Here is a 20,913-nt window from a genome sequence, read left to right on the forward strand (position 1 = left end):
GCGAAGATGAGACGCTGCTGATCTGGAGGGATTCCTTCCTTATCCTGAATCTTGGCCTTCACGTTCTCAATCGTATCGGAAGGCTCAACCTCAAGGGTGATGGTTTTTCCGGTCAGGGTCTTGACGAAAATCTGCATTTTAATGCTGCAAACAAATGCAAAACAAATACAAAATGTATTATTGAACACAATTTCTAATAATCATTGTACGTAACAGACGAAGATTATGCTCATTTAGCATACAGCTACTTTTTAATCCAATTAGACCCCTGTTAGTAGGTTGCATCATGAATCGAAGCTTACGTGTCGCAATGAAGCCACGTAATTCGAATGTTAGAGAACATACAATTGGTTGATTTTTGCCTAGTTGTATTACGGCGAAAGTCGCATAATCAACGCCATCATTTCGCACGGAAAGGCCTAAAACGTTGCACGGAACATTCTAGATCGCGGTTGCCACGCATACTCGCAGAAGTCATGAATCTCATTTTGTTTAAAATATATTTCGGAATAATCTAGCAAACATTCATTTTCGAAGCCTGTTGTAATAGTACAAACATCATTTGTACATTTTCATGGTGAGTTTAACCAGGTAACGAAACTTAGAAAAACCAATGAGTCATCTGAAGGCCATTAACGAATAGCTTTTCATGGCGAAAAGCTGATGCAACCGAATGAAATAATTTTTATGTTGAATTGTGTGTAATGCGCTCGGTTTACACCCTTTTCCGAAAGTAAAATTAAATGAGTTCGCTGATGCAAAAATTACGCTTGAAAATAACTTCTGTATCGATTCCTTTCGTCTTTTTTCACAAAGCCAATGCGACACAAAGGCGCCATCTTGAAAATGAAAATTTTCTTTGCCACACTGAATCTAACTCGCACTAATTTGGTAGCAAAAATGTGGGCAACAAACCTTTCGAATAGCAATAAAGCACGAAGAAACTTCTTTCACCCAAATTTACTTTACAATTGTGCGTAATACAGATATTTTTGCACTTTTCTAGAACCACAAAAGTCTTTTATTTCGCACACGAATTAACCAGCACTCTTGACGAACTGCAGAAATGAACTTTACGCTCGCACCGAGAATAGCCCACTTTTATAGCATATGCTTGGGATAGTGTGCGTGTCGTCTGCTGTGGGAATGAGCAAATTCACTCAAACTGCCCCTTTTGCTCACTTTCTTTAGTAATAAGGGACTGATATATAATTTCACCAACAACTGTTGTTTTGCCGGCCCCCTTTCAGCCGTAAAACAAGGTGAATGGTGGAGCCCTTTATGATGCTGTACTCCTGCAGTTGACGGCCATCCTCTAACTGTTTACCGGCAAAGATCATCCGTTGTTGATTCGGGGGAATTTCCTCGCGCTCATCGATCTGCTTTTTCACACTTTCCACCGTCGCTTCCGGTTCCGTATCGACTGCCATCGTTTTGCCGGTTAACATTTTAACAAAAATCTGCATACCACCTTTCAGCCGAAGGACCAAGTGAATCGTAGAAGCTTTGATGATGCTGTACTCTTGCAGTTGACGGCCATCCTCCAACTGTTTGCCGGCAAAGATCATGCGCTGTTGGTTCGGTGGGATTTCCTCACGTTCATCGATCTGCTTCTTAACACTTTCGACCGTTGCCTCAGGTTCAGTGTCCACGGCAATGGTCTTGCCAGTCAACATCTTCACAAAAATCTGCATGCCACCCTTTAGACGTAGCACCAAGTGGATCGTAGATCCTTTGATGATGCTGTATTCCTGTAGCTGGCGTCCATCTTCCAACTGTTTGCCGGCAAAGATCATCCGCTGCTGGTTCGGTGGGATTTCCTCACGTTCATCGATCTGCTTCTTAACGCTTTCGACCGTCGCTTCCGGTTCCGTGTCGATTGCGATGGTTTTTCCCGTCAGCATCCTCACGAAGATCTGCATGCCACCTTTTAACCGGAGCACCAAATGCATCGTCGATCCGTGCTGAATATTGTAGTCCGATATGATGCGCCCATCCTCCAGCTGCTTTCCAGCAAATATAATACGTTGTTGTTCTGGATCGATACCCTCGCGCTGTTCAATTTTTCCCTTAATGTCCAACACCGTCTCCGAAGGTACAACATCGAGGGTGATTGTTTTCCCAGTTAAAGTTTTGACGAAGATTTGCATGACTATTTGTGAAAGCTGTATTGAAAATTAAACCACGTGGTGTGCGTTAGAAAACTATTTAACTCTAATATCATTATATTATCGATTGATTGAAACAACGATCCGATTTAAATGGTGTTGGCATTAGTAACGGCTTGGTGCTTTCACTTCCGGCAACGCTGAGTCTTTGTTCGACTATTTTTACTACTGCCGCTATTTCTCGTTCCTCCGTACGGGCGTAATACGTCACAAGCGAAAGAAATGTGGTTAAAAATAAAAGTTCGTTGTCTACGGAGAAGGTCATGGCGCGTAAGTAGCGGCAAAGGATTCGTTGCACTCACCATGTGACTGGTTATTTACTTAGAAGATCTCGTCTCGTCTGCATGTGATGAAAACGCGTACGTGTATTGAATGTATCTTTCGCGTCGTTCTCGGTCCTAACAAGAAAGCTAATAACACACGAAAATACTTACGATTTGTGTTTTCGGCGTCGAAGAAGCTTTGCAAGCAACTTTCACTTACTCTCTTACTGTACAAAGAATGAGTTGCGATAGGTAAAAGCGGGCTTTTACCTGCTCAATATTAGAGATTGCCTATGTGTAATGGGATCTTTATTTGAATTGGCACTATGCTGAACTGAGCTAACCGATGTAGGCATGATCGTCTTTTATAGTTCGCCATTACCGATTAAGGATACTGCCGATTAACGCACTTTCGCACATTAACCGATTTGACTTTCGCACTTACTATCACTACACGACGCACGTTGGCAGCGCAATGGATGATGTTGTTTAGCGAGCAATTGATTTCCGCGTTGTTTGATGTTTACTGCCACGTATTACCGAAACAGTTTTGCGATGATCTGTTTTGGCGGGTTTGGCCATTACATAAGAGAAGGATAGAAATCTAAATCAATATGACATATTGAGAATATGAATTTACTGAATATGAATAACAGACTGGGACCCTCTAAATCGCGGTTTTTGTACAAACCTTTGTATTGCAGTTCAATTGATATTTTACTTTATTGGTTTAGCGCATATCTTGTTTCAAAGTCTTAAGATGTTCCAAAATTGGAAGGTCTTTGTTGTCAATTTTTTCTACTATTTATTTAGCTCTTACTAAGCACTAATAATCGAAAACAAGGCACCGACAACAGCAATTACCTTTGAATTAGCAATAGGTAAACAATACTAAAGCAAATTACCGTGCAGTAATAAGAATATTCAGACAATCAGATCAAATAATTCAGTTTTACTGGAACGAATGCTTTAGCTACAATAGTTACTTCTTCGAATCGATCGTGTTGTTAAACGGACATTGGCCCTCGTATCTGAAACGGTACCATCTTCGAGTAAGCCGAGTCAATGTCAATGTAAGGGTTGTTTGTCGGTTTTCACTTGGCACTGTATCAATCGACTAGTAATTATGTCATAGATAATGTTGGACGCTATAAAACCTTCGATCAGTCGCGAGATCAGATCATACAAGCAACGTCCTTCAGAAGTGGTAACATTATTCAACGCACTCTGTGCTCCTGATAGACTTAAAAGGTACCTCAGGGTGAAAGTTAGTGTGATGGTAGTTTAATTTTTGCTGCCTCTCTCGTTTACAGTCACCAAAGATAACAATCATGCAGATCTTCGTAAAGATGCTGACTGGCAAGACCATTGCCGTGGACACTGAACCTGAGGCAACGGTCGAAAGTGTTAAGAAACAGATCGATGAACGTGAGGAAATCCCACCGAACCAGCAGCGGATGATCTTTGCCGGCAAACAGTTGGAAGATGGACGCCAGCTACAGGAATACAGCATCATCAAAGGATCTACGATCCATTTGGTGCTGCGTCTAAAGGGTGGCATGCAGATTTTCGTGAAGATGTTGACTGGCAAGACCATTGCCGTGGACACTGAACCTGAGGCAACGGTCGAAAGTGTTAAGAAACAGATCGATGAACGTGAGGAAATCCCACCGAACCAGCAGCGGATGATCTTTGCCGGTAAACAGTTGGAAGATGGACGCCAGCTACAGGAATACAGCATCATCAAAGGATCTACGATCCACTTGGTGCTGCGTCTAAAGGGTGGCATGCAGATTTTCGTGAAGATGTTGACTGGCAAGACCATTGCCGTGGACACTGAACCTGAGGCAACGGTCGAAAGTGTTAAGAAACAGATCGATGAACGTGAGGAAATCCCACCGAACCAGCAGCGGATGATCTTTGCCGGCAAACAGTTGGAAGATGGACGCCAGCTACAGGAATACAGCATCATCAAAGCTTCTACGATTCACTTGGTGCTGCGTCTGAAGGGTGGCATGCAGATTTTTGTGAAGATGCTGACTGGCAAGACCATTGCCGTGGACACTGAACCTGAGGCAACGGTCGAAAGTGTTAAGAAGCAGATCGATGAACGTGAGGAAATTCCACCGAACCAGCAGCGGATGATCTTTGCCGGCAAACAGTTAGAGGATGGCCGTCAACTGCAGGAGTACAGCATCATAAAGGGCTCTACCGTTCACCTCGTTTTGCGACTGAAGGGAGGAGAACAATAATTAGTTGAAAAAATGATTCATATTGCTGCCAACTGTTCTTGCCTTATACACAGATGAGATGTCCTCAAACTCAAGCTGCCAATAATTAAGAAGGCTGGCTTTAGTGATAACTGTAAATGCCAACCCAGGAATCTCTACTGCCCGATCATTGTAAATGGAATTGACTGTACGTAATCTAAAAAGTCTGACTAGACTTAATCAAAAGCCAGTAGAATGTAATAAACTTCAACTCTGGCTGTTTGAAAACACCAAGATGCAGAATTAAATTGTGTTTGTTTTTTTAATCAATTTGAATTTCAAAATAAAATTTTAATTTTGATCCTTGAGTTGAGAAAAGGTTGTTATCCTTGGAAGGAGGTATGCAATCGAGTTCATTTCTTTCGCTCTTCATGAACCTAAACAGTAGATTCATTGGGTTCAGATTATGGCATGACAAAATTTATAGCAACATCAGTTGCCAATTGAACTGTCAACGGGTGAAGCGGCCAACTGTTTACAAAATGTTCTCCGGTGCCATGTATTTTCGAAGGATATTTTTCGCCGAAAGTTTGCGTTTTTATGCTGGTGTATATCAGAAAAGTTCACATCTGAAGCCTGCAATATCTGTGGTCGATTCGGTAAAAGCTAAACTTGAGAAAAGCGCATCGTTAACCGATGACGAATGGAGCACCATTAGGTCAAACATTTTGAATGAGCGACGTTTCACCAGCACGAATGTAGACAGTACGGTACTAGGACTGTGCCCTAATCTACGAGTCGGGCAGTCCTACATCGGTTACCTAAAAAAGCAAGGGCTAGAGTTGAATCTGGCTATAGTAGGAAAATTACTTCGACTCTACCGGCTGACAGAGAGGGACTTGCTCCAACAGGACGAGGATGATATTTGGAGATTGTACTGTGAGTTACGCGAGCAGAACGCCGATTTGGACGCAAATACCTGCGAACACGCGATAAATGCGCTGACACTGACGAAACACTGGAAGCACTGCTTAGAGTTGCTGGAAATGATCAAGATTAGTGGCATCCCGGATAGCTCGACGTACAACTTCATCGCAACAAAGGCATTTGTTTCCGGAGACGAATCAATCGGTTGGGTGATGCTGCAGGAAATGTGTCAGAAAAGGAGGATTCCATATGATGAAACTTTCCTGGCCTGGTTATCGACAAGCCACGCCAACGGGCAGTCCTTTGCCGGAAAGCTAGAACGATTGTTGCAATTTACAAACGATAACTCGGTGTTTCTTTCGAAGCGAATCGGCAAAGAACTGCTATCGCTGCCCCGGGATTCTGGAATCAGTGCGAGCGAAACTCGTGTGTCTGATCACGGCAAGTGTTCCCACTGCAAGGATACACTTTCTAGTATCGTCGTTTCAGAGGACTCATTTCAGCAGTTGAGGGAAAAGTTCTTAGCCGCTGTGCTCATCAAAACCGAGATATTTAATCGCACCACACCGGAGGAACTTAATCGTTTTCAGAAGTTTCTTCGAAAAACGCTTCCTTACGACGTAGTGATCGACGGTCTGAACGTAGCGTTCTCTTCGGGAAATCATAAAAATCCTGCCCTCTATGCCAAACAAATAGCAGCAGTCGTTCGACATTACGTGCATCAGAAGAAAAGAGTTCTGGTGATCGGGAGGCAGCATATGGATAAATGGAGGTCGAAGGACATGAAGTACATCCGAGAGAATAGTTTTCTCTTTCTAACGGAAGACCTGTAAGTGATGGCGATGTGCGCTATTCCAGGTTGAAATCTTTTAACAATCTTTTCCCATAGGTCTCAGGATGATCCGTTCCTGCTGTATGCTGCCCTAGAGAGTGGACCAAAAACCGACTTTTTCTCTCGCGATCTAATGCGCAAACATTCGTTTATGTTGGGTGACAATCTTGGTGCTGTATTTAAACGGTGGCAGCAAGAGCATCAGTATTCATTGCTCTCTATTCTGCCGGACGGAAGGGTGATGATAAAACCCCCGTTCCAATACGAGTTGTTTGCTCATAAATCCACTAGCGGGCGGTGGCACATACCGTTGATCGAAAGTGGACACCGAATTCCCAAAGTAGAGAAACAAAACAGCTGGCTCTGCCTGAGAGTGGATAAATAAAGACCAGCGGAAAGCTGAAAGAGAGGAACTGAACACTGACGTTTATAATTTGACATGTGTAGTTCTGCGAAGTAAACAAACCAAAAAGCGGTGTTGCTGTTGCCCCAAATCAGGATTAAAATGAATCCTTTGCCAAGAGGCAGATTGAAACGATTGCTGGTAAAAGCTAGAGACCAGCCGTGCATCGCAACCAAATACGAATCGGTCAAAGGTTGTAATGCATCGAATTCCAAAAGTGTTGGTGAAGCAAAAGTGTTTCGACCCGGCGAGCCAGATTGTGACAGTGATTCCGATGCTAGTAGCGTTGACGATCATCTTGTGGATCCTGAGAAACTGGACTTGAATGGTGCCTTTTTTAGTCAAACATTTCAAAGCAAGCCAGTGATTTGCCCCCATGCAACAGAGTCTTCGATTGAAAGCGTTGAGTCTAACCTGGTGGACAGCTTTGCACATGGCGCAGCCGCTACCTCTGATGGGGAGAACGAAAAGATGTACCAGATATTTTCACAGCTCACCGAGTTCGATCGACGAATCAATGCCGTCAATGATGCTCGGGACAGGGCTTTGACGGGATCGCAATGTGCTCTGCCGCAAAACACATTTTGTGATGAGTTTGATGTTACGACAATGCTCACACAAATCGAAGGAATAACGAATTGCTTTGCACCTGATGAAGCTGATCGGAACTGGGAAACGGTGGAGGACAGCGATGTACATCAGGAGGAGAATAAAAGTAGTATTGAAATTTTCGTCACAAACACACAACACAAACAAGGGCGGATACTGGACGTAGCACAGAGCTTAAGGAGATTAGAGCAGGAAAAACGTAAAGCACAATACTTGGAGCAACATAAAGTACACCTTTTACTGCTTTTAAGCCATGGAATACAGGTCAACCAAATACTAAACTCGTGTGTTGTCGAGCACGATCAGGAACTTTACGAATTGATTCAAAACAGCGCACCACCGGCGATCGAGAGAATCGATCAGCAATTTGTAGAAGCGGTAGTTGACCACTTTCGGAGAAATGTCAAACTTTGTAGCCAAGCTCCGAAACGAAAACGGGGTGTTAAAATCAAACAAGGAATCGGAAAACAGCTTCGCTCTCGGGAGGCATCCGGTAGAACCATGCTAAACTACATCCTGCTCACCTTGTTACGGTTTCTTACAGTCCGAGCGAGGTTAGTTCTTTGTCTGGACGTTGTACCCAAGCAACCACCTGCTCAGAAGGCAACGAAGCACGTGCGTAGCACAAGGACCGCACCAGCGGCCCTTGGTCGGTATGGGAACGTGCCTTTAACTACAACGGAAATACTGAAGCGCAAGCCAGAAATCCAAAAAATATTTCAGTTGCCCCAGATTGATGGTGCCGATGATGACTTGAACGATAGCGAATCGCCCATCAAAAAGGGTCGTTTGGATTGTAAACCTCGCCTTTGGAGGCTGAAAGATACATCGAAATTCGAAGTAACGGACTCAAATAAGCAGCCACAGGGGGGCATTGAGGTCGAAAAAATTGTATCATCAAAGTTTTTTAGAAAGAAAACTCCCTCAGTTCAGCTCCACAAAATCAATTCAGGAAAAGGTCGAACAGTGGCCAACAACGGAACTTCTAAGTTATCACGATTGATGCAACGAAAAGCAGCTAAGGATGAGCAAGGAAAAAGCAAGATTTCTAAACCGCGTCTGCCCGAACTGAATACCTGGATAGAGTGTTTCTTGGAGCAAGAAAAACGATGGACAGTAATCGAGGGGCTCCTGGAAGGGATCGATTGTATGGAACAGGTGATTGACCGAATCTTGGATCCACCATCTTACGTGTTCGCCTGGGAACGGGATGAAACGATCGTTGATGTGTCGCAGCGCTACTCGTGGCGAAACGAAGCGCAATCCAAGCGGCAACGGGTTGATGAGAAATGGTTGAAGAAAGCTCTCACCCGTTACAGACCTCCGATGCTGGATGAAGCGCTTCTATTGGAGCAACACGAGTTTCGTCAATTGAAATTTCGTGCCCCAATGCCAAAAACTATCGGACAGTAAGTACTCATCAGAATGATTTTTACGAGAACGTTACAGACTAAACTTTAATGCTATTTCATTGTTCGTTTTCCTGAAGTTTTAAGAACCATCCTTCCTACTGCCTGAAGAGGGATTTGCAAAAGTTCCAAGCCATCTACCCACCGGATGCGCCACCGTTGGGATTCATTAACGGTGAACCAATTTACGCTCGCGAGTGCGTGCAGACTTTGCACTCGCGCGAAGTGTGGTTAAGGCACGCGAAAGTAATCAGGCTTCACGAACAGCCGTATAAAATTGTAACATCCAAGCTGCGTCGTGTTCAGGCTTTGCTCGAACTGTTTGGCTACTGGCAAACGGAGGACTTCGTGCCTCCGGAGCCGGTCGACGGTATCGTGCCTCGCAATGCGTACGGGAACATCGAAATTTTTAAGGATTGCATGCTGCCCAAAGGAACAGTTCATCTGAAACGTAAGCGCTTGCCACGAGCAATGAGAACGATGTATTTAAATGAGTTTTGTTATAATATTGCAGAATACGGCCTGTCATATATTTGTCGAAAGCTGCGTATCGATTATGCCGTTGCGGTGGTCGGTTTCGGAATCCACGCGGGAGGAAATCATCCCGTCTTTGATGGTATTGTCATTTGCGAAGAACACAAAGATCGTTTGCTGGAGGCGTGGGAACAGCATCAGGTAGAGGCGGACCACAAAAAACAAGAAAAGAAACAGCAGCGCGTGCTAAGTAATTGGGTGAAGCTAGTTAAAGGTTTGTGGGTGCGAAAAAGACTCAAAAATAAATACAACTTTGATGGAATGTGAAAGAGTTGCAGAAAGAAACACCCAATTGTTACTCTATTGATGTGCATACAGTTTTATTTCACTAGCGCTGTCGCTGAACGTTAGATGAAAACGATAGGATTGGCCAAAACGGTGTTGAAGGGCCTGCGACTATTCCGCCCGGAGCCACTGTATTTTATGAGAAGTTTTCTTTCGAAGTTGCTGCTGTTGTTTTCCGTATGCCACGGTTGCTGCTGCTGACAGTGATTGGAGGTTAGGGCGCATCACATCGCATACTTTCGTGTCCATTCGCGAGCCAACTCGTTGTATTTTGCTGCATCCGTTTTGTACATTCGGGCGATCTCGGGCACCAGTGGGTCGTCTGGATTTGGGTCGCACAGCAGGGAACAGATCGACAGCAACACTTTCGAGATTGTTAGCGCCGGCGACCATTGCGAACGTAGAATGTCGAGGCAAATCGATCCATTACTGTTGACGTTGGGATGGTAAATCCGCGTAGTGAACGCCACCTTGGGTGGTTTAAAGGGGTAATCCGTTGGGAAGTGTATGGTCAAAAAAAAAACACCGCCTTGGTACGGACTTTCCGTCGGACCCATAATCGTTGCCTGCCATTGAAATAGGTCCTCACCAACGGGACCGGCCGAACACTGTGCTGGAGGATCTCTACCCAAGTCTACAAGTTCTTTGGTTATTCTTTTTAATGCCATTTTGGTGCTTTTTATAACGATTAAAAACCGCGACGGGTAGCGAAGCACTTGTTACTCACCGCTTCGTACTGATTGACTATTACTAGCTGTGCGAGGCTACTGTGATGTTTGCCTTTTCCCGCCTTGGTTGCCACAACCTGAATGCCAGAATGCCACACGGCGGATTTATGGCCCCAACTGCAAGGATTGAATTTGAAATGGCTGTTTTTAAACGATCTAAATAAATTTGACAAAATTCTAGGTTGCCTCAGATACCATGCACAGATACCTAAAATTTGATGTTAACGATGCTAAAACGGTGCTAAGATGTATTACCTGTCTGCTAACAATGAGCACAACGGAAAAGATGAATTGGTCGTCGTTGCATTCACAGAGTCGTTGAAAGTACTACTAACAATTTTTGGAATTTTCGCTTATTCTAAAGTCTTCTGCTGGTTTACGGAGATTTATCGGAAACTCTTGCAAGCTTTCGTTGTGCCCGTTTCCAATGCCTGCTTGGACCAGTGTGTTTCAGCCTTCCATAAAAAACAAGTTTCCATGTCTTTCCATGGTTCACCGTTAATGAATCCCAACGGTGGCGCATCCGCTGGGTAGATGGCTTGAAACTTTTGCAAATCCCTGCAAGAGTCAATTACTAACCATTACTAGTGTTATCGTGAATTTGGAGAAACAATTGTTCCGCCCGTTACTGGATCGTTCCTGCCCGATCACCTATGCATCCCCGTGCCATTTTCATGGCTCAGTTTGCTTAGGACAGGAATAGTGGAATCACCCCAGCGATAAGTAGGGAGGATTAAAACCATCCTATCTTGACAGCGGGTCTTCCGATTGTCATGATTGCAAAACCAAATAAGCTGGCACGCCACGGCAAGCGGCCAACTGGCTGGATACTGGTGGGTTATCAGGGCGATCAGTTACTTAGTGGGGCTCTGAGCAGAACCATGGACTACCCACGGTTAACAGTTGCCGAAGTGAGCGAATCCTTACAGCGCTTTGGCCTGGTAGACTATATCGTTTTTATCTGCAGTCTTCTGGTATGTGTGGTGATTGGCCTATTTTTCGGCTGGAAAGATTGGCAGAACCATCGCGCCCGCAAGCGGAGTGTACGCCGCGGGTCGGAGGCGTTAAACTACCTGGTCGGTGGTCGAAAGATGCAGATCTTTCCCGTGGCGATGTCTCTGATCGCTAGTTTCATTTCGGGCATCGCAGTCATGGGCGCGTCGACCGAAACGTACCTTTACGGTACGCAGTTCTGCTACATTTTCACAGCCATTATTGCGATGGCGTTCAGCATGAATTACATATTCCTGCCCGTTTATCAAGGATTGGAGATCACTTCCGCTTACGGGTACCTGCAGCTACGTTTCGACAGACGGTTAAGATTACTGGGCTCTGGATTGTTCACACTGGCGACGGTGAGACTGGTTCGGCGGTTACTTCCGGCTACTGAATTTTGAACCAACGGTACATATTCTCCAGATTCTTCACCTGCCGATAGTGATTTACGTTCCGGCTTTGGCGTTCAATCAAGTGTCCGGAGTGAATGTGCACATAGTTTCGACGAGTGTCTGCATGGTTTGTATCTTCTACACGCTGGTGGTAAGTGATCGTAAGCCCTGTCCCTTCGCAGAAACTGTTATACGATCTAGTTTCTTTAACAGGGAGGCATTAAGGCGGTAGTCTGGACGGATGTTATCCAAATGTTCATTATGATCGGTGCGCTCGTACTGATCGTAGTTAAAGGAACAGCCGACATCGGGGGTTTAGGGGTCGTGATCGAGCGGAATATGGCCAGTGGAAGAATCGAACCACCGAAGTATGTCTGCATCAGGGTCACATCGAGGTCCTTTGCTAACCATTCACTGTTCAGTTTCAGCGTCGATCCTACACAACGGCACACAATATGGGCGATCTTTATCGGCGGGGGATGCTTTTGGATCAGTAAGAACGCCATTCATCAGATGATGATACAACGTTATCTGGCACTGCCGAGCTTCCGGGATGCCCAGAAAGCCCTGCTCTGTTTCACGGTAGGCATCATTATGCTTCTGATGACGTGCTTCTACAATGGGCTACTGATCTACGCCACGTTCTACGACTGCGATCCACTGACGACGGGACTGGCGAAAGCGAAAGATCAGCTATTGCCGGTGCTGCTGATGAAAGTGCTCGGTAGCTATCCGGGCCTCCCGGGTCTATTTATTTCCGGAATATTCAGTGCATCTCTTAGCTCTCTATCCACCGGTCTAAACTCACTTTCGGCCATCGTGCTGGAGGATTTTGTAAAGCCTTACTCACGCAAGCAGTTGAGCGAACGGTGCACTCGCTACATCATGCGCGGAACGGTGCTGGTTTTCGGAATAGTGGCCGTTGCTCTGGTGCTAGTAGTGGAGCATCTCGGCACTGTGTTGCAGCTCTCCATGAGCCTCATACCGATTTCGTTGGGCCCTCTGCTTGGATTGTTCCTGATGGGCATGTTACTTCCTTGGGTTGACTCACTGGTAAGTTTGGAAGCATTACTAATACCGCGGTCTGGTATCTGAGGAAAGTTTCTTCTTTTCCTGCCAGAGTGCACTCGGAGGAGCAGTAAGCGGACTGCTAACCATGGCTTACATTGTGATCCGGGCACAGGTCGCAATCGCAGCCAAAGAGATAGTGTTCCCCACGAAGCCCGTCTCGATAGAAGGATGCGAGTATGACTTCAATCTTCCGCCGGCGTACAACGTGACCGTTCCGTCCACAGGACACACCGCGAGTAAATCGCTGCATCATGTTTCATTTCTATTTTACACCTTCATCGGGGCATCGGTAACACTGATGCTAGGTTCGCTCTCGGCGACCATTCTTCGGCGTCAGCAATCGAACAAGCTCGACCCAATGCTGTTGGCACCGTTCGTTAGAAAGCTGTATTTTCCGCAAACCTGCCCAACTGTGGCGATTCACAAGTCAAATAAAGAAGACACTCAGCTGTAGGGTTGATGTAAAGTGCGTGTCTTCATCTCTTGAGCTGCGGCCACCGGGCGAGCCACACATTATCCAAGCAGAGATTGGAAGCTAATCGTGGGGTGATCAAATGTCAAGAGTGTCCATTCTTATCACATGGCAGTTGCAGGAGCTGCGTTCTTGAACCGACACTCAACAGACTTGATGGGATTACTTATGCATAATGTAGACATTCCTTATCGTCGTTTGAGGAAGTCGCGGCGATGAACCGGTCCATTGTGTGCGAACGCGTCAGTTGGATTTCGGTTTCGAATGCACTTCGTGGTCTGCTGGGTGGTGGTGCCCTCTGCGTCATTTCGGTACAGGTTGGATGGGGAAAGTTTTCGATAAACACAAGCACTTTTGAAACGAATCGAAGAATTCGGTATGGTAAGTTTGGTAGAGTGGTCACCTGGGACGAGTTTCATCTGGTCTGGTGGCAACGATAAAAGTTGGCGTCGTGTTGTGGGTCGTTAAATAAATCGTAAATCACTGGCCACTCCGGATCCTGACCACGACGCGACGCTGTACACGGAACACTATGGCCATTCCAACTTGTCCGGTGTGTGGACATTCTTTCTCCCGCAGCTACGTCATCGTGCGATGATGATGATGATGGTGCGATAATGGCCGTTATCATCCGTGCCACCGTGGGTCTGATGGTGTCTGGAAAAATCTGACCAATCTGTCGCAGCTCACCTGGCGCTTGTTCAATCTGGCTTTTTATCGGGGATAATTTACTGTCGGCAGACGTGAAACAATATAAGAGCCGCTTAACCATCGGCGGAGCGCGTCAAATGGGCGTCATTCTGTAGATCACCTTAAGCGGTGCAGAAGTGTGTCCAAATAGTAGAGTACTCGATCAGCAACTGGCTGTCTAGTTGGTGTTGATTTCGTTTGACTAAAAATGGCCTCGACCACTGCTGGAGATATCGCGCTGGACGCTACTGCTTACGCCGGGGCCAGTGACCGCTACAGTACTGAAGTGCCACACAAACCGGGACCAAGTGTCGACGACATTAGCCGATCGTTGCAACGGTTCAACTGGCCAGACTATGTGGTGTTCGTGTTGATGCTGCTAGTGTGCATGGTGATTGGAGTTTTCTTCGGCTACAAGGACCACCAGAAACACAAGCGACAAAAGCATGCCAGAAGGGGTTCGGAAGCGCTGGACTATCTGGTCGGGGGGCGGAAAATGAAAATCATACCGGTGGCCGTGTCCCTAATCGCAAGCTGGATCTCTGGCATCTCGCTGCTGGGCACATCGACGGAAATCTACGTCTACGGTGTGCAGTACTGTTACATCATTTCCGCCGTGGCAGTGATGGCGGTGGCAATGAACTACATTTTCCTGCCCGTGTTCCACGATCTGCAGATTACTTCCGCCTACGAGGTTCGTTGACGGTCGCGTGCTGTGCAACAAACTTTGTGTGACGATTCTTCCTCTTTTCATGTCCGTGGCCTCAGTACCTGCAAATGAGATTTGACAAGCGGATGCGACTGCTCGGATCGATTCTGTTCACTTTGGCCAGTGTATGTATGATTTTCACAGGAGACAACGGGGGTTTCAAATAATCTCGTGACCATTTCTCGTGGCAGATTCTCTGGTTACCAATAGTGATCTACGTTCCAGCGCTCGCCTTCAATCAGGGTTAGTACGGTAACTGCACCACGTCGTTCGGGTTTTTCATTGCATGTTTTTCAACTCATGTGAATTTTAGTGTCAGGTGTCAACATCCACATCATTACGCCCATCGTTTGTTTGGTGTGCATTTTCTACACCAGTTTGGTAAGCTCGTGATAAAAAAACTCGTGATGTCCGGCACGGAGCGCTCACTAAAAGCTTGTACTCGCAGGGAGGACTGAAAGCTGTTGTCTGGACCGACGTTATTCAAACCGGCGTCATGGTAGGAGCGATGATCATCGTGATCGTGAAAGGCACCGCGGACGTCGGAGGTCTCAGCGTGGTTATCGAGCGAAATTTGGCCGGAGAAAGATTTGAGCCACCAAAGTACTACAGTGCTAACTAAGCTGCGTTAGATTCTCTCTAATGCCTTTAATTTGCCCGTTCGATAGCTTCGATCTGGACCCAACGGAACGGAACACCTTCTGGACCCTGCTGATCGGTGGTACCTTCTTCTGGACGTCCACAAACTCGATCAACCAGAATATGATGCAGCGATACCTGTCACTGCCGACGCTGGGCGCCGCCCGGAAGGCACTGGTACTGTTTCTCCTCGGAACGGTCACCCTGTTGGCCATGTGTTGCTACAATGGGCTGCTGATTTTTGCCATGTACCACGACTGTGACCCCCTGTCGACGGGTTTGGCGAAGGCAAAGGATCAGCTAGTCCCACTGCTAGTGATGGAGGTTCTCGGAGATTATCCGGGCCTGGCCGGACTGTTTGTGGCGGGAATCTTCAGTGCCGCACTCAGCTCGCTATCGACCGCCCTCAACTCGCTGTCCGCCATCGTGCTGGAGGACTTTTGCAAGCCGTTCGTCTCGAAACCGCTGACGGAAACGCAGACCCGTTACATTATGCGATTCGCCGTGCTGGCGTTCGGTACGCTGGCCGTCATGATGGTGATCGTGGTGGAAAAGATGGGCGCTGTGTTGCAGTTGTCGATGAGCTTGGGCCCCGTTACGATAGGGCCGCTGTTCGGGCTGTTCCTGATGGGTTTTTTCTTCCCAAGGATCAATGGCAGCGTAAGTATGCAGGGGTGGTCTTGGTAGAGTCTGCTGGCTTACAGCCGCCGTTTATTCGCTTTGCAGTGTGCCATCGTAGGCTCGGTGGCAGGGTTGGCACTGATGTCCTACATAGTCATTCGGTCACAGATCTCCATCGCGCTGAAGGAGATTGTGTTTATCGAAAAACCGGTAACCGTTTCGGGCTGTCAGTATGAGTTTACGCCGAAAAATGGGTCCCTCTACGTGGACGCTGCCGTGCCCGGCGAGAAGTCGATCCACCACGTTTCGTTCCTGTACTACTGCATGATCGGTTCGCTAGTGCCCACCGTCGTCGGTTACCTGTGCTCCTTTGTGCTGCCTCGCTCCAAGACGGATCACATCGATCCTTTGCTGTTGGCCCCGTTCCTGCGTCGATTCTACAGGCCCAACGTTGACGAGAAGGCTAACCATATGACCGAAGTACTGCACGAGTTTGAAACGAAGGACATCCAGCTGTAGAGGGGTGTGTTTGCCGGCATTGTATCGGCAGGGCTGTACAAAATTGATCAATTAGTATAACGCTAGAGGTAGCCGCGGTGAAGCGAAATGTGTGAATAAAAGTAAAAAGCCTATCGTTGATTGCTGTACCACTTTTCGGACTGCGGACTGTTAGCTCCACCACGTTCGCTGCGTGTGATTAAACTTCGTCTGACCCACAAAAGCAGCAGCGACATAATTTACAGCAGCTCTCGTCCGCTTGTGGCACAATGAGATCAGCACGCGTCACTGATTTACGGCCTGCATTGTACCGACGGAACTCCAACGATTAGTTTCTATGGACATAGATTTTGTGACTTTCATCCGGGGGGGAAAAAAGACCCAGCCATGTAAGCTGGTAACATATCACTTATCTGGTGATAATTCCCGTGGCAGATCTTCGGACCTCTACTCACTGCATGCCCATGGAGACTCTATGTAGTGAACGGCGGTGGAGGTTTATTTTTTTGGAGCCTTCGAGTGGAGCGGGAGCGATAGAGGCAGAGAGAAACACACAAAACCCAAATATATGATGCTGCATTCGACCCGCAAGGGCCCCGGGGCGTTGTAATTTACTCTTATCGGTGTTGACCAAGGGATCCGGCACTGTAGAGTTGGTCAAGATAAACGGCACAGCCGAGGTGATCCCGAGCATGGCAAGGGTGGCACCGTGCGCATGGTCAACCAGTCTGACCACGGTTCAACTATGAAGCCCACGGACGAGGAGTACACCGAGCCGGCCTATTACGACGCAACCGTCGCGAACGGGAACGCAGGATCTGGCCAGCAGACCATCGAATCCATTCACCGATCGCTGCAGCGGTTCGAATGGCCCGACTATCTGGTGTTCGCGCTGATGCTGCTGATCTGCATCGTGATCGGCATTCTGTTCGGATACCGCGATCACCGGAAGCACCAGCGCCGCCAAAAAGCCGCCCGACGAGACTCGGAAGCCCTGGACTACCTGGTCGGGGGCAGAAAGATGCCGATCTATCCGGTGGCGGTATCGCTGGTCGCGAGCTGGATTTCCGGCATTTCGCTGTTGGGCACGTCGACGGAAATTTACGTCTACGGCACGCAGTACTGCTATATTGTGTTCGCCGTGATAATCATGGGCTTTGCGATGCATCACGTGTTTCTGCCGGTGTTCCACGAGTTGCAGATTACATCGGCCTATGAGGTGGGTGAAACTGCCCCGGCAACTAGCTGACCGTAAAGTGAGACGTTTCTTTCGTAGTATCTTCAACGACGATTCGACCAGCGGATGAGGCTTTTTGGGTCGATCCTCTACACCGTGGCTTGCGTAAGTATACTTGGCTCACCCTCGATGCTGGCAATGATGAACCGGTCGTCCGTTTCTTCCCAAAACGCAGCTACTGTGGATGCCCATCGTCATTTACGTGCCCGCGTTAGCCTTCAATCAAGGTACGGTCTTCCCAAGATACTAGCGACCTGTCTAATGATTGGTCTTTATTTTCAACTGCAGTGACCGGCCTCAGCGTCCACGTCGTTACACCAATCGTGTGCATGATTTGTGTGTTCTACACGAGCATAGTGAGTGCACGCACCATTCATCCATCAACCATTGTAAATTGTAGCAATTTGGAACCGTGCCGGTTTTCTGTTTCCCCACAGGGAGGCTTAAAGGCCGTAGTCTGGACGGACGTGATACAGTCAGCGATCACTTTGCTGGCACTGTTGGCGGTGCTAATCAAAGGTACCTACGATGTCGGCGGTCCGATGGAGGTGCTGAAGCGAAATCTGGCCGGCGAGCGGCTCGAGACGCCAAACTGGGATCCGGACCCCACGCTACGCCACTCGATCTGGATCGTTCTGATCGGAGCGCCGGTGTGGTTCTGCTACGGCGTATCCTCCAGCCAGGACATGATCCAACGGTTTCTGGCCCTCCCGACGCTGGCCGACGCACGCAAAGCACTGAGAGGGTTCGTGGTGGGCTGGATCGTGGTGAACGTTATCTTTTTCCTCATCGGACTGCTGGTGTACGCAACGTACGATCACTGCGATCCGCTGACGACGCAGCTGGCCAAGGCCAAGGATCAGCTGCTGCCGCTGTTCGTGATGCAAACGTTTGGTGCCTACCGCGGCATGACGGGCGTGTTTGTGGCCGGTATCTTCAGTGCCGCCCTCAGTTCACTCTCGTCCGCCCTGAACGCACTGTCGGCCATTACGCTGGAAGACTTTTGTAAGCCGTACTGCAAACAGCCCCTGACCGAGCGGCAGATTAGCTACATCATGCGCGGATCGGTGCTGGTATATGGCTTGCTGTCAGTCCTGCTCTCGATAGTGGTCGAGCACCTGGGCACTGTGATGCAGCTCACGATGACGCTTAGTTCCGCTTCCGGGGCACCGCTCTTCGGTCTGTTCGTCATGGGCACCCTGATGCCGTGGGTAAACGGAACGGTAAGATCTTGCGCGTGTTCGTAGAAATATCGTCCTAATTACGGTATCCTCTCCACAGGGTGCCCTTTACGGTGGGGTCACGGGGCTGCTCGTTATGCTGTACACGTGCTTCCAAGCGCAGTACTCAATCGCTTCGGGCAGCCGCACTTTCGACACCAAACCCATCTCGGTCGAGGCCTGTCCGTATGATTTTAACATCACCACCAGTGCGGCCGATGAGAGTGGCTTCGAGCAGGTGGAAAAGTCGTTCTACCACATGTCCTACATGTACTTTACGCTCTTCGGCACCAGCGTAACGTGCCTGACGGGGACGATCATTAGTTTGCTCACCAAACTGCGGTCCGGTAATGAGCAGCCGATCGATCCGAAGCTGCTGGCCCCGTGCATTCGTAGGATGCAGAAAAGCAGCACTCTTCCCGCAAAGTTCCAGGCCGTACCGATGACAGACAGCGGCAAACAGGGCGAGCTGTCGGAAGCTTCGCTCGAGCGTTCGGACCCGCAAAGGCTCCCCAATGACGGGTGATCGCTTAGTCCGTTGCTGGTGGATAGGATATTAAGAAAATAAATTACTACCAATCGGTTGCGGATCGGATTCAGAACCATAATCGCAGCTAATTAACTGACCTTCTTTGAAGCCAACCTACCCCCGAAATCGGACCGACGGACCTTGGGTGTTAAAAATCGTCTCCTGCCTGCCGTCCGAAAGGAACAACGTGGAGAAACCCGATCCGACTCGTGCGGGTAACAAATTTTCATGCTCTCAAATGATTCGCAAGCACAGCCACGTTACGATCGCTTTGGCGATCGTAAAAGTAACTTTATGGCGACATTAAATACCGACGTCGGGGACGACATTAAGTACAGCCTGGGTTGGAACACTGGTGTCTGCACTGGGGGTACCGTAGGTTTGGTGAGTTATTTTATTAAATGGCAGTAATTGTTGTTCGAGGAGGGCGCGAAAAGTTGGAGTATGGAAATTACAGTTAAATCGATGGCGTTTTTGGGATGTTGGAATGACACATTAACTACCCCACCTGGGGCGGACCGGGGCGGACTGTAACTCCTCCCGGCCGACACTAAACGAAAATATCAACATGATACATCTTTTCCACTTCTCCATCGATCCAGTCGCGGTAGTGCGGAACATTCACGTACACACCCGGGACGCCCTGCGTGCCGCACTCGTACCCGAACGCCACCAGGCCCACGATGTAGTACTGGTTCTCCGAGTGGGGGATGGAGCAAACGAGCGGCGACCCCCCGTCACCGCGGCACGAATCCTTGCCCAGTTCGCCGCCGGCGCAGACGAACCCTTGGTGCAGCCGGAACTGGCGGCTCTGCATGTGGCGGCGCAGTATCCGCTGGCAGTGGCCGTTCGGGACGATCGGTAGCTTCGTCTTCTTCAGCACCGACGAGTTGCGGCCCCGCTCGTCGACACCCCAGCCCGAAAAGAGGCACCGTTTGTAGTCGAAGTTGGCGTTCTGCGGTGGCAGGCAGGCCGTACCGACGACCTCGGTAAACTCGACGTGCTCGTCCAGGAACAGGATCGCAATGTCGTTCAGCAGCAGGTCGCTGTAGAACTGCGGGTGGGTGACGGTGGCCAGCACGGCCCGGTCCTGCGGTGGGTAGATCTCGACCATGTGCTCGAGGTCCCACTCGCCCAGCCGCACCCGCAGCTCGCTGCTCGTCCGGTTCTCGACGCAGTGCGCGATCGTGATGACCACCTTCGAGTGTATCAGGACGCCACCGCAGAGGTACAGTTCGAAGTCGCTCGGCGCGGTGTAGACAAACGCCATCCACGGGAACTCACCTGCCAAGATGATGGAGCAAGTAATTCAAATGACCGAATTTGCGAGCTTCATTGATCAACGTAAAAAAAGTTTCCGAAGCTAGTGGCGCGCTGACCACATTAAAGCATTCTATTTACACTTGGCACCAGCTTAGCTTTTTTGGCACACGTTTATGGTTTAAAGTTTTCAGCGGGAAGACCTCACATA

At 48.3% G+C, this 20,913-nt stretch overlaps 9 protein-coding genes across 10 annotated transcripts in view; 6 read left to right on the plus strand and 3 right to left on the minus strand.

Moving 5' to 3' along the window:
- LOC131210923 (polyubiquitin-C) overlaps window positions 1-2,165 on the minus strand; it is a 2,767-nt gene extending 602 nt beyond the window's left edge. Inside the window, exons 1-2 of the mRNA XM_058204244.1 lie at window positions 1,237-2,165; window positions 1-144 (exon numbers count right to left, since the gene is read on the minus strand). The exon at window positions 1-144 is cut by the window's left edge and continues 602 nt beyond it. Coding sequence (XP_058060227.1) covers window positions 1-144; window positions 1,237-2,150 — 1,058 coding nt within the window. The 5' untranslated portion in view covers window positions 2,151-2,165. The remainder of the gene's footprint in view (window positions 145-1,236) is intronic.
- A 1,440-nt stretch (window positions 2,166-3,605) lies between these two features.
- On the plus strand, window positions 3,606-5,009 carry LOC131210927 (polyubiquitin-B-like). Its single transcript, XM_058204250.1, has 2 exons — window positions 3,606-3,682; window positions 3,745-5,009. Exon 2 carries the CDS (start codon window positions 3,763-3,765, stop codon window positions 4,681-4,683), a length of 921 nt encoding a protein of 306 aa, XP_058060233.1. The 5' UTR covers window positions 3,606-3,682; window positions 3,745-3,762; the 3' UTR covers window positions 4,684-5,009.
- Window positions 5,010-5,189: 180 nt separating this feature from the next.
- LOC131210924 (mitochondrial ribonuclease P catalytic subunit) lies at window positions 5,190-6,787 on the plus strand. Its single transcript, XM_058204245.1, has 2 exons — window positions 5,190-6,397; window positions 6,458-6,787. The coding sequence occupies exons 1-2, from the start codon at window positions 5,199-5,201 to the stop codon at window positions 6,783-6,785; spliced, it is 1,527 nt and encodes a 508-aa protein (XP_058060228.1). The 5' UTR covers window positions 5,190-5,198; the 3' UTR covers window positions 6,786-6,787.
- Window positions 6,785-9,625, plus strand: LOC131212538 (DNA repair protein complementing XP-C cells-like). The gene is made up of 3 exons (XM_058206437.1): window positions 6,785-8,821; window positions 8,902-9,272; window positions 9,336-9,625. Exons 1-3 carry the CDS (start codon window positions 6,906-6,908, stop codon window positions 9,620-9,622), a joined length of 2,574 nt encoding a protein of 857 aa, XP_058062420.1. The 5' UTR covers window positions 6,785-6,905; the 3' UTR covers window positions 9,623-9,625.
- Window positions 9,626-9,669: 44 nt separating this feature from the next.
- On the minus strand, window positions 9,670-10,352 carry LOC131212566 (ubiquitin-conjugating enzyme E2-17 kDa-like). The gene has a single exon (XM_058206480.1). It carries the CDS (start codon window positions 10,306-10,308, stop codon window positions 9,865-9,867), a length of 444 nt encoding a protein of 147 aa, XP_058062463.1. The 5' UTR covers window positions 10,309-10,352; the 3' UTR covers window positions 9,670-9,864.
- An 897-nt stretch (window positions 10,353-11,249) lies between these two features.
- LOC131209720 (sodium-coupled monocarboxylate transporter 1-like) lies at window positions 11,250-13,281 on the plus strand. The gene is made up of 5 exons (XM_058202848.1): window positions 11,250-11,723; window positions 11,788-11,907; window positions 11,970-12,124; window positions 12,179-12,809; window positions 12,877-13,281. Exons 1-5 carry the CDS (start codon window positions 11,250-11,252, stop codon window positions 13,279-13,281), a joined length of 1,785 nt encoding a protein of 594 aa, XP_058058831.1.
- An 817-nt stretch (window positions 13,282-14,098) lies between these two features.
- LOC131212698 (sodium-coupled monocarboxylate transporter 1-like) lies at window positions 14,099-16,582 on the plus strand. Its single transcript, XM_058206667.1, has 7 exons — window positions 14,099-14,683; window positions 14,758-14,823; window positions 14,890-14,941; window positions 15,012-15,079; window positions 15,147-15,301; window positions 15,367-15,997; window positions 16,064-16,582. Exons 1-7 carry the CDS (start codon window positions 14,198-14,200, stop codon window positions 16,475-16,477), a joined length of 1,872 nt encoding a protein of 623 aa, XP_058062650.1. The 5' UTR covers window positions 14,099-14,197; the 3' UTR covers window positions 16,478-16,582.
- Window positions 16,583-17,201: 619 nt separating this feature from the next.
- LOC131212543 (sodium-coupled monocarboxylate transporter 1-like) lies at window positions 17,202-19,497 on the plus strand. Its single transcript, XM_058206445.1, has 6 exons — window positions 17,202-17,675; window positions 17,733-17,798; window positions 17,869-17,920; window positions 17,982-18,049; window positions 18,131-18,916; window positions 18,975-19,497. The coding sequence occupies exons 1-6, from the start codon at window positions 17,202-17,204 to the stop codon at window positions 19,437-19,439; spliced, it is 1,911 nt and encodes a 636-aa protein (XP_058062428.1). The 3' UTR covers window positions 19,440-19,497.
- Window positions 19,498-19,944: 447 nt separating this feature from the next.
- The window catches only part of LOC131209019 (phenoloxidase-activating factor 2-like), a 2,097-nt gene continuing 1,128 nt past the window's right edge, over window positions 19,945-20,913 (minus strand). For both annotated transcript variants that reach the window (XM_058201985.1, XM_058201984.1), the window contains exon 5: window positions 19,945-20,726. In XM_058201985.1, coding sequence (XP_058057968.1) covers window positions 19,993-20,726 — 734 coding nt within the window. In that variant the 3' untranslated portion in view covers window positions 19,945-19,992. The remainder of the gene's footprint in view (window positions 20,727-20,913) is intronic.

The sequence above is a fragment of the Anopheles bellator genome, chromosome 2, assembly GCF_943735745.2.
Source record: "Anopheles bellator chromosome 2, idAnoBellAS_SP24_06.2, whole genome shotgun sequence".
Taxonomy (NCBI): domain Eukaryota; kingdom Metazoa; phylum Arthropoda; class Insecta; order Diptera; family Culicidae; genus Anopheles; species Anopheles bellator.

Coding starts and splice junctions, on each gene's coding strand:
- LOC131212538 (XM_058206437.1), top strand. CDS start 6,906: ATGAATCCTTTGCCAAGAGGCAGATTGAAACGATTGCTGGTAAAAGCT. Junction 8,822..8,901: donor ATGCCAAAAACTATCGGACA/GTAAGTACTCAT, acceptor GTTTTCCTGAAG/TTTTAAGAACCATCCTTCCT. Junction 9,273..9,335: donor AGGAACAGTTCATCTGAAAC/GTAAGCGCTTGC, acceptor ATAATATTGCAG/AATACGGCCTGTCATATATT.
- LOC131212566 (XM_058206480.1), bottom strand. CDS start 10,308: ATGGCATTAAAAAGAATAACCAAAGAACTTGTAGACTTGGGTAGAGAT.
- LOC131212698 (XM_058206667.1), top strand. CDS start 14,198: ATGGCCTCGACCACTGCTGGAGATATCGCGCTGGACGCTACTGCTTAC. Junction 14,942..15,011: donor AGCGCTCGCCTTCAATCAGG/GTTAGTACGGTA, acceptor TGTGAATTTTAG/TGTCAGGTGTCAACATCCAC. Junction 15,302..15,366: donor GAAAGATTTGAGCCACCAAA/GTACTACAGTGC, acceptor CCCGTTCGATAG/CTTCGATCTGGACCCAACGG.
- LOC131209720 (XM_058202848.1), top strand. CDS start 11,250: ATGGACTACCCACGGTTAACAGTTGCCGAAGTGAGCGAATCCTTACAG. Junction 11,908..11,969: donor GTATCTTCTACACGCTGGTG/GTAAGTGATCGT, acceptor TTTCTTTAACAG/GGAGGCATTAAGGCGGTAGT. Junction 12,125..12,178: donor GGAAGAATCGAACCACCGAA/GTATGTCTGCAT, acceptor TTCACTGTTCAG/TTTCAGCGTCGATCCTACAC.
- LOC131210927 (XM_058204250.1), top strand. CDS start 3,763: ATGCAGATCTTCGTAAAGATGCTGACTGGCAAGACCATTGCCGTGGAC.
- LOC131212543 (XM_058206445.1), top strand. CDS start 17,202: ATGAAGCCCACGGACGAGGAGTACACCGAGCCGGCCTATTACGACGCA. Junction 17,921..17,981: donor CGCGTTAGCCTTCAATCAAG/GTACGGTCTTCC, acceptor TTTCAACTGCAG/TGACCGGCCTCAGCGTCCAC. Junction 18,050..18,130: donor GTGTGTTCTACACGAGCATA/GTGAGTGCACGC, acceptor GTTTCCCCACAG/GGAGGCTTAAAGGCCGTAGT.
- LOC131210924 (XM_058204245.1), top strand. CDS start 5,199: ATGTATTTTCGAAGGATATTTTTCGCCGAAAGTTTGCGTTTTTATGCT. Junction 6,398..6,457: donor CTCTTTCTAACGGAAGACCT/GTAAGTGATGGC, acceptor CTTTTCCCATAG/GTCTCAGGATGATCCGTTCC.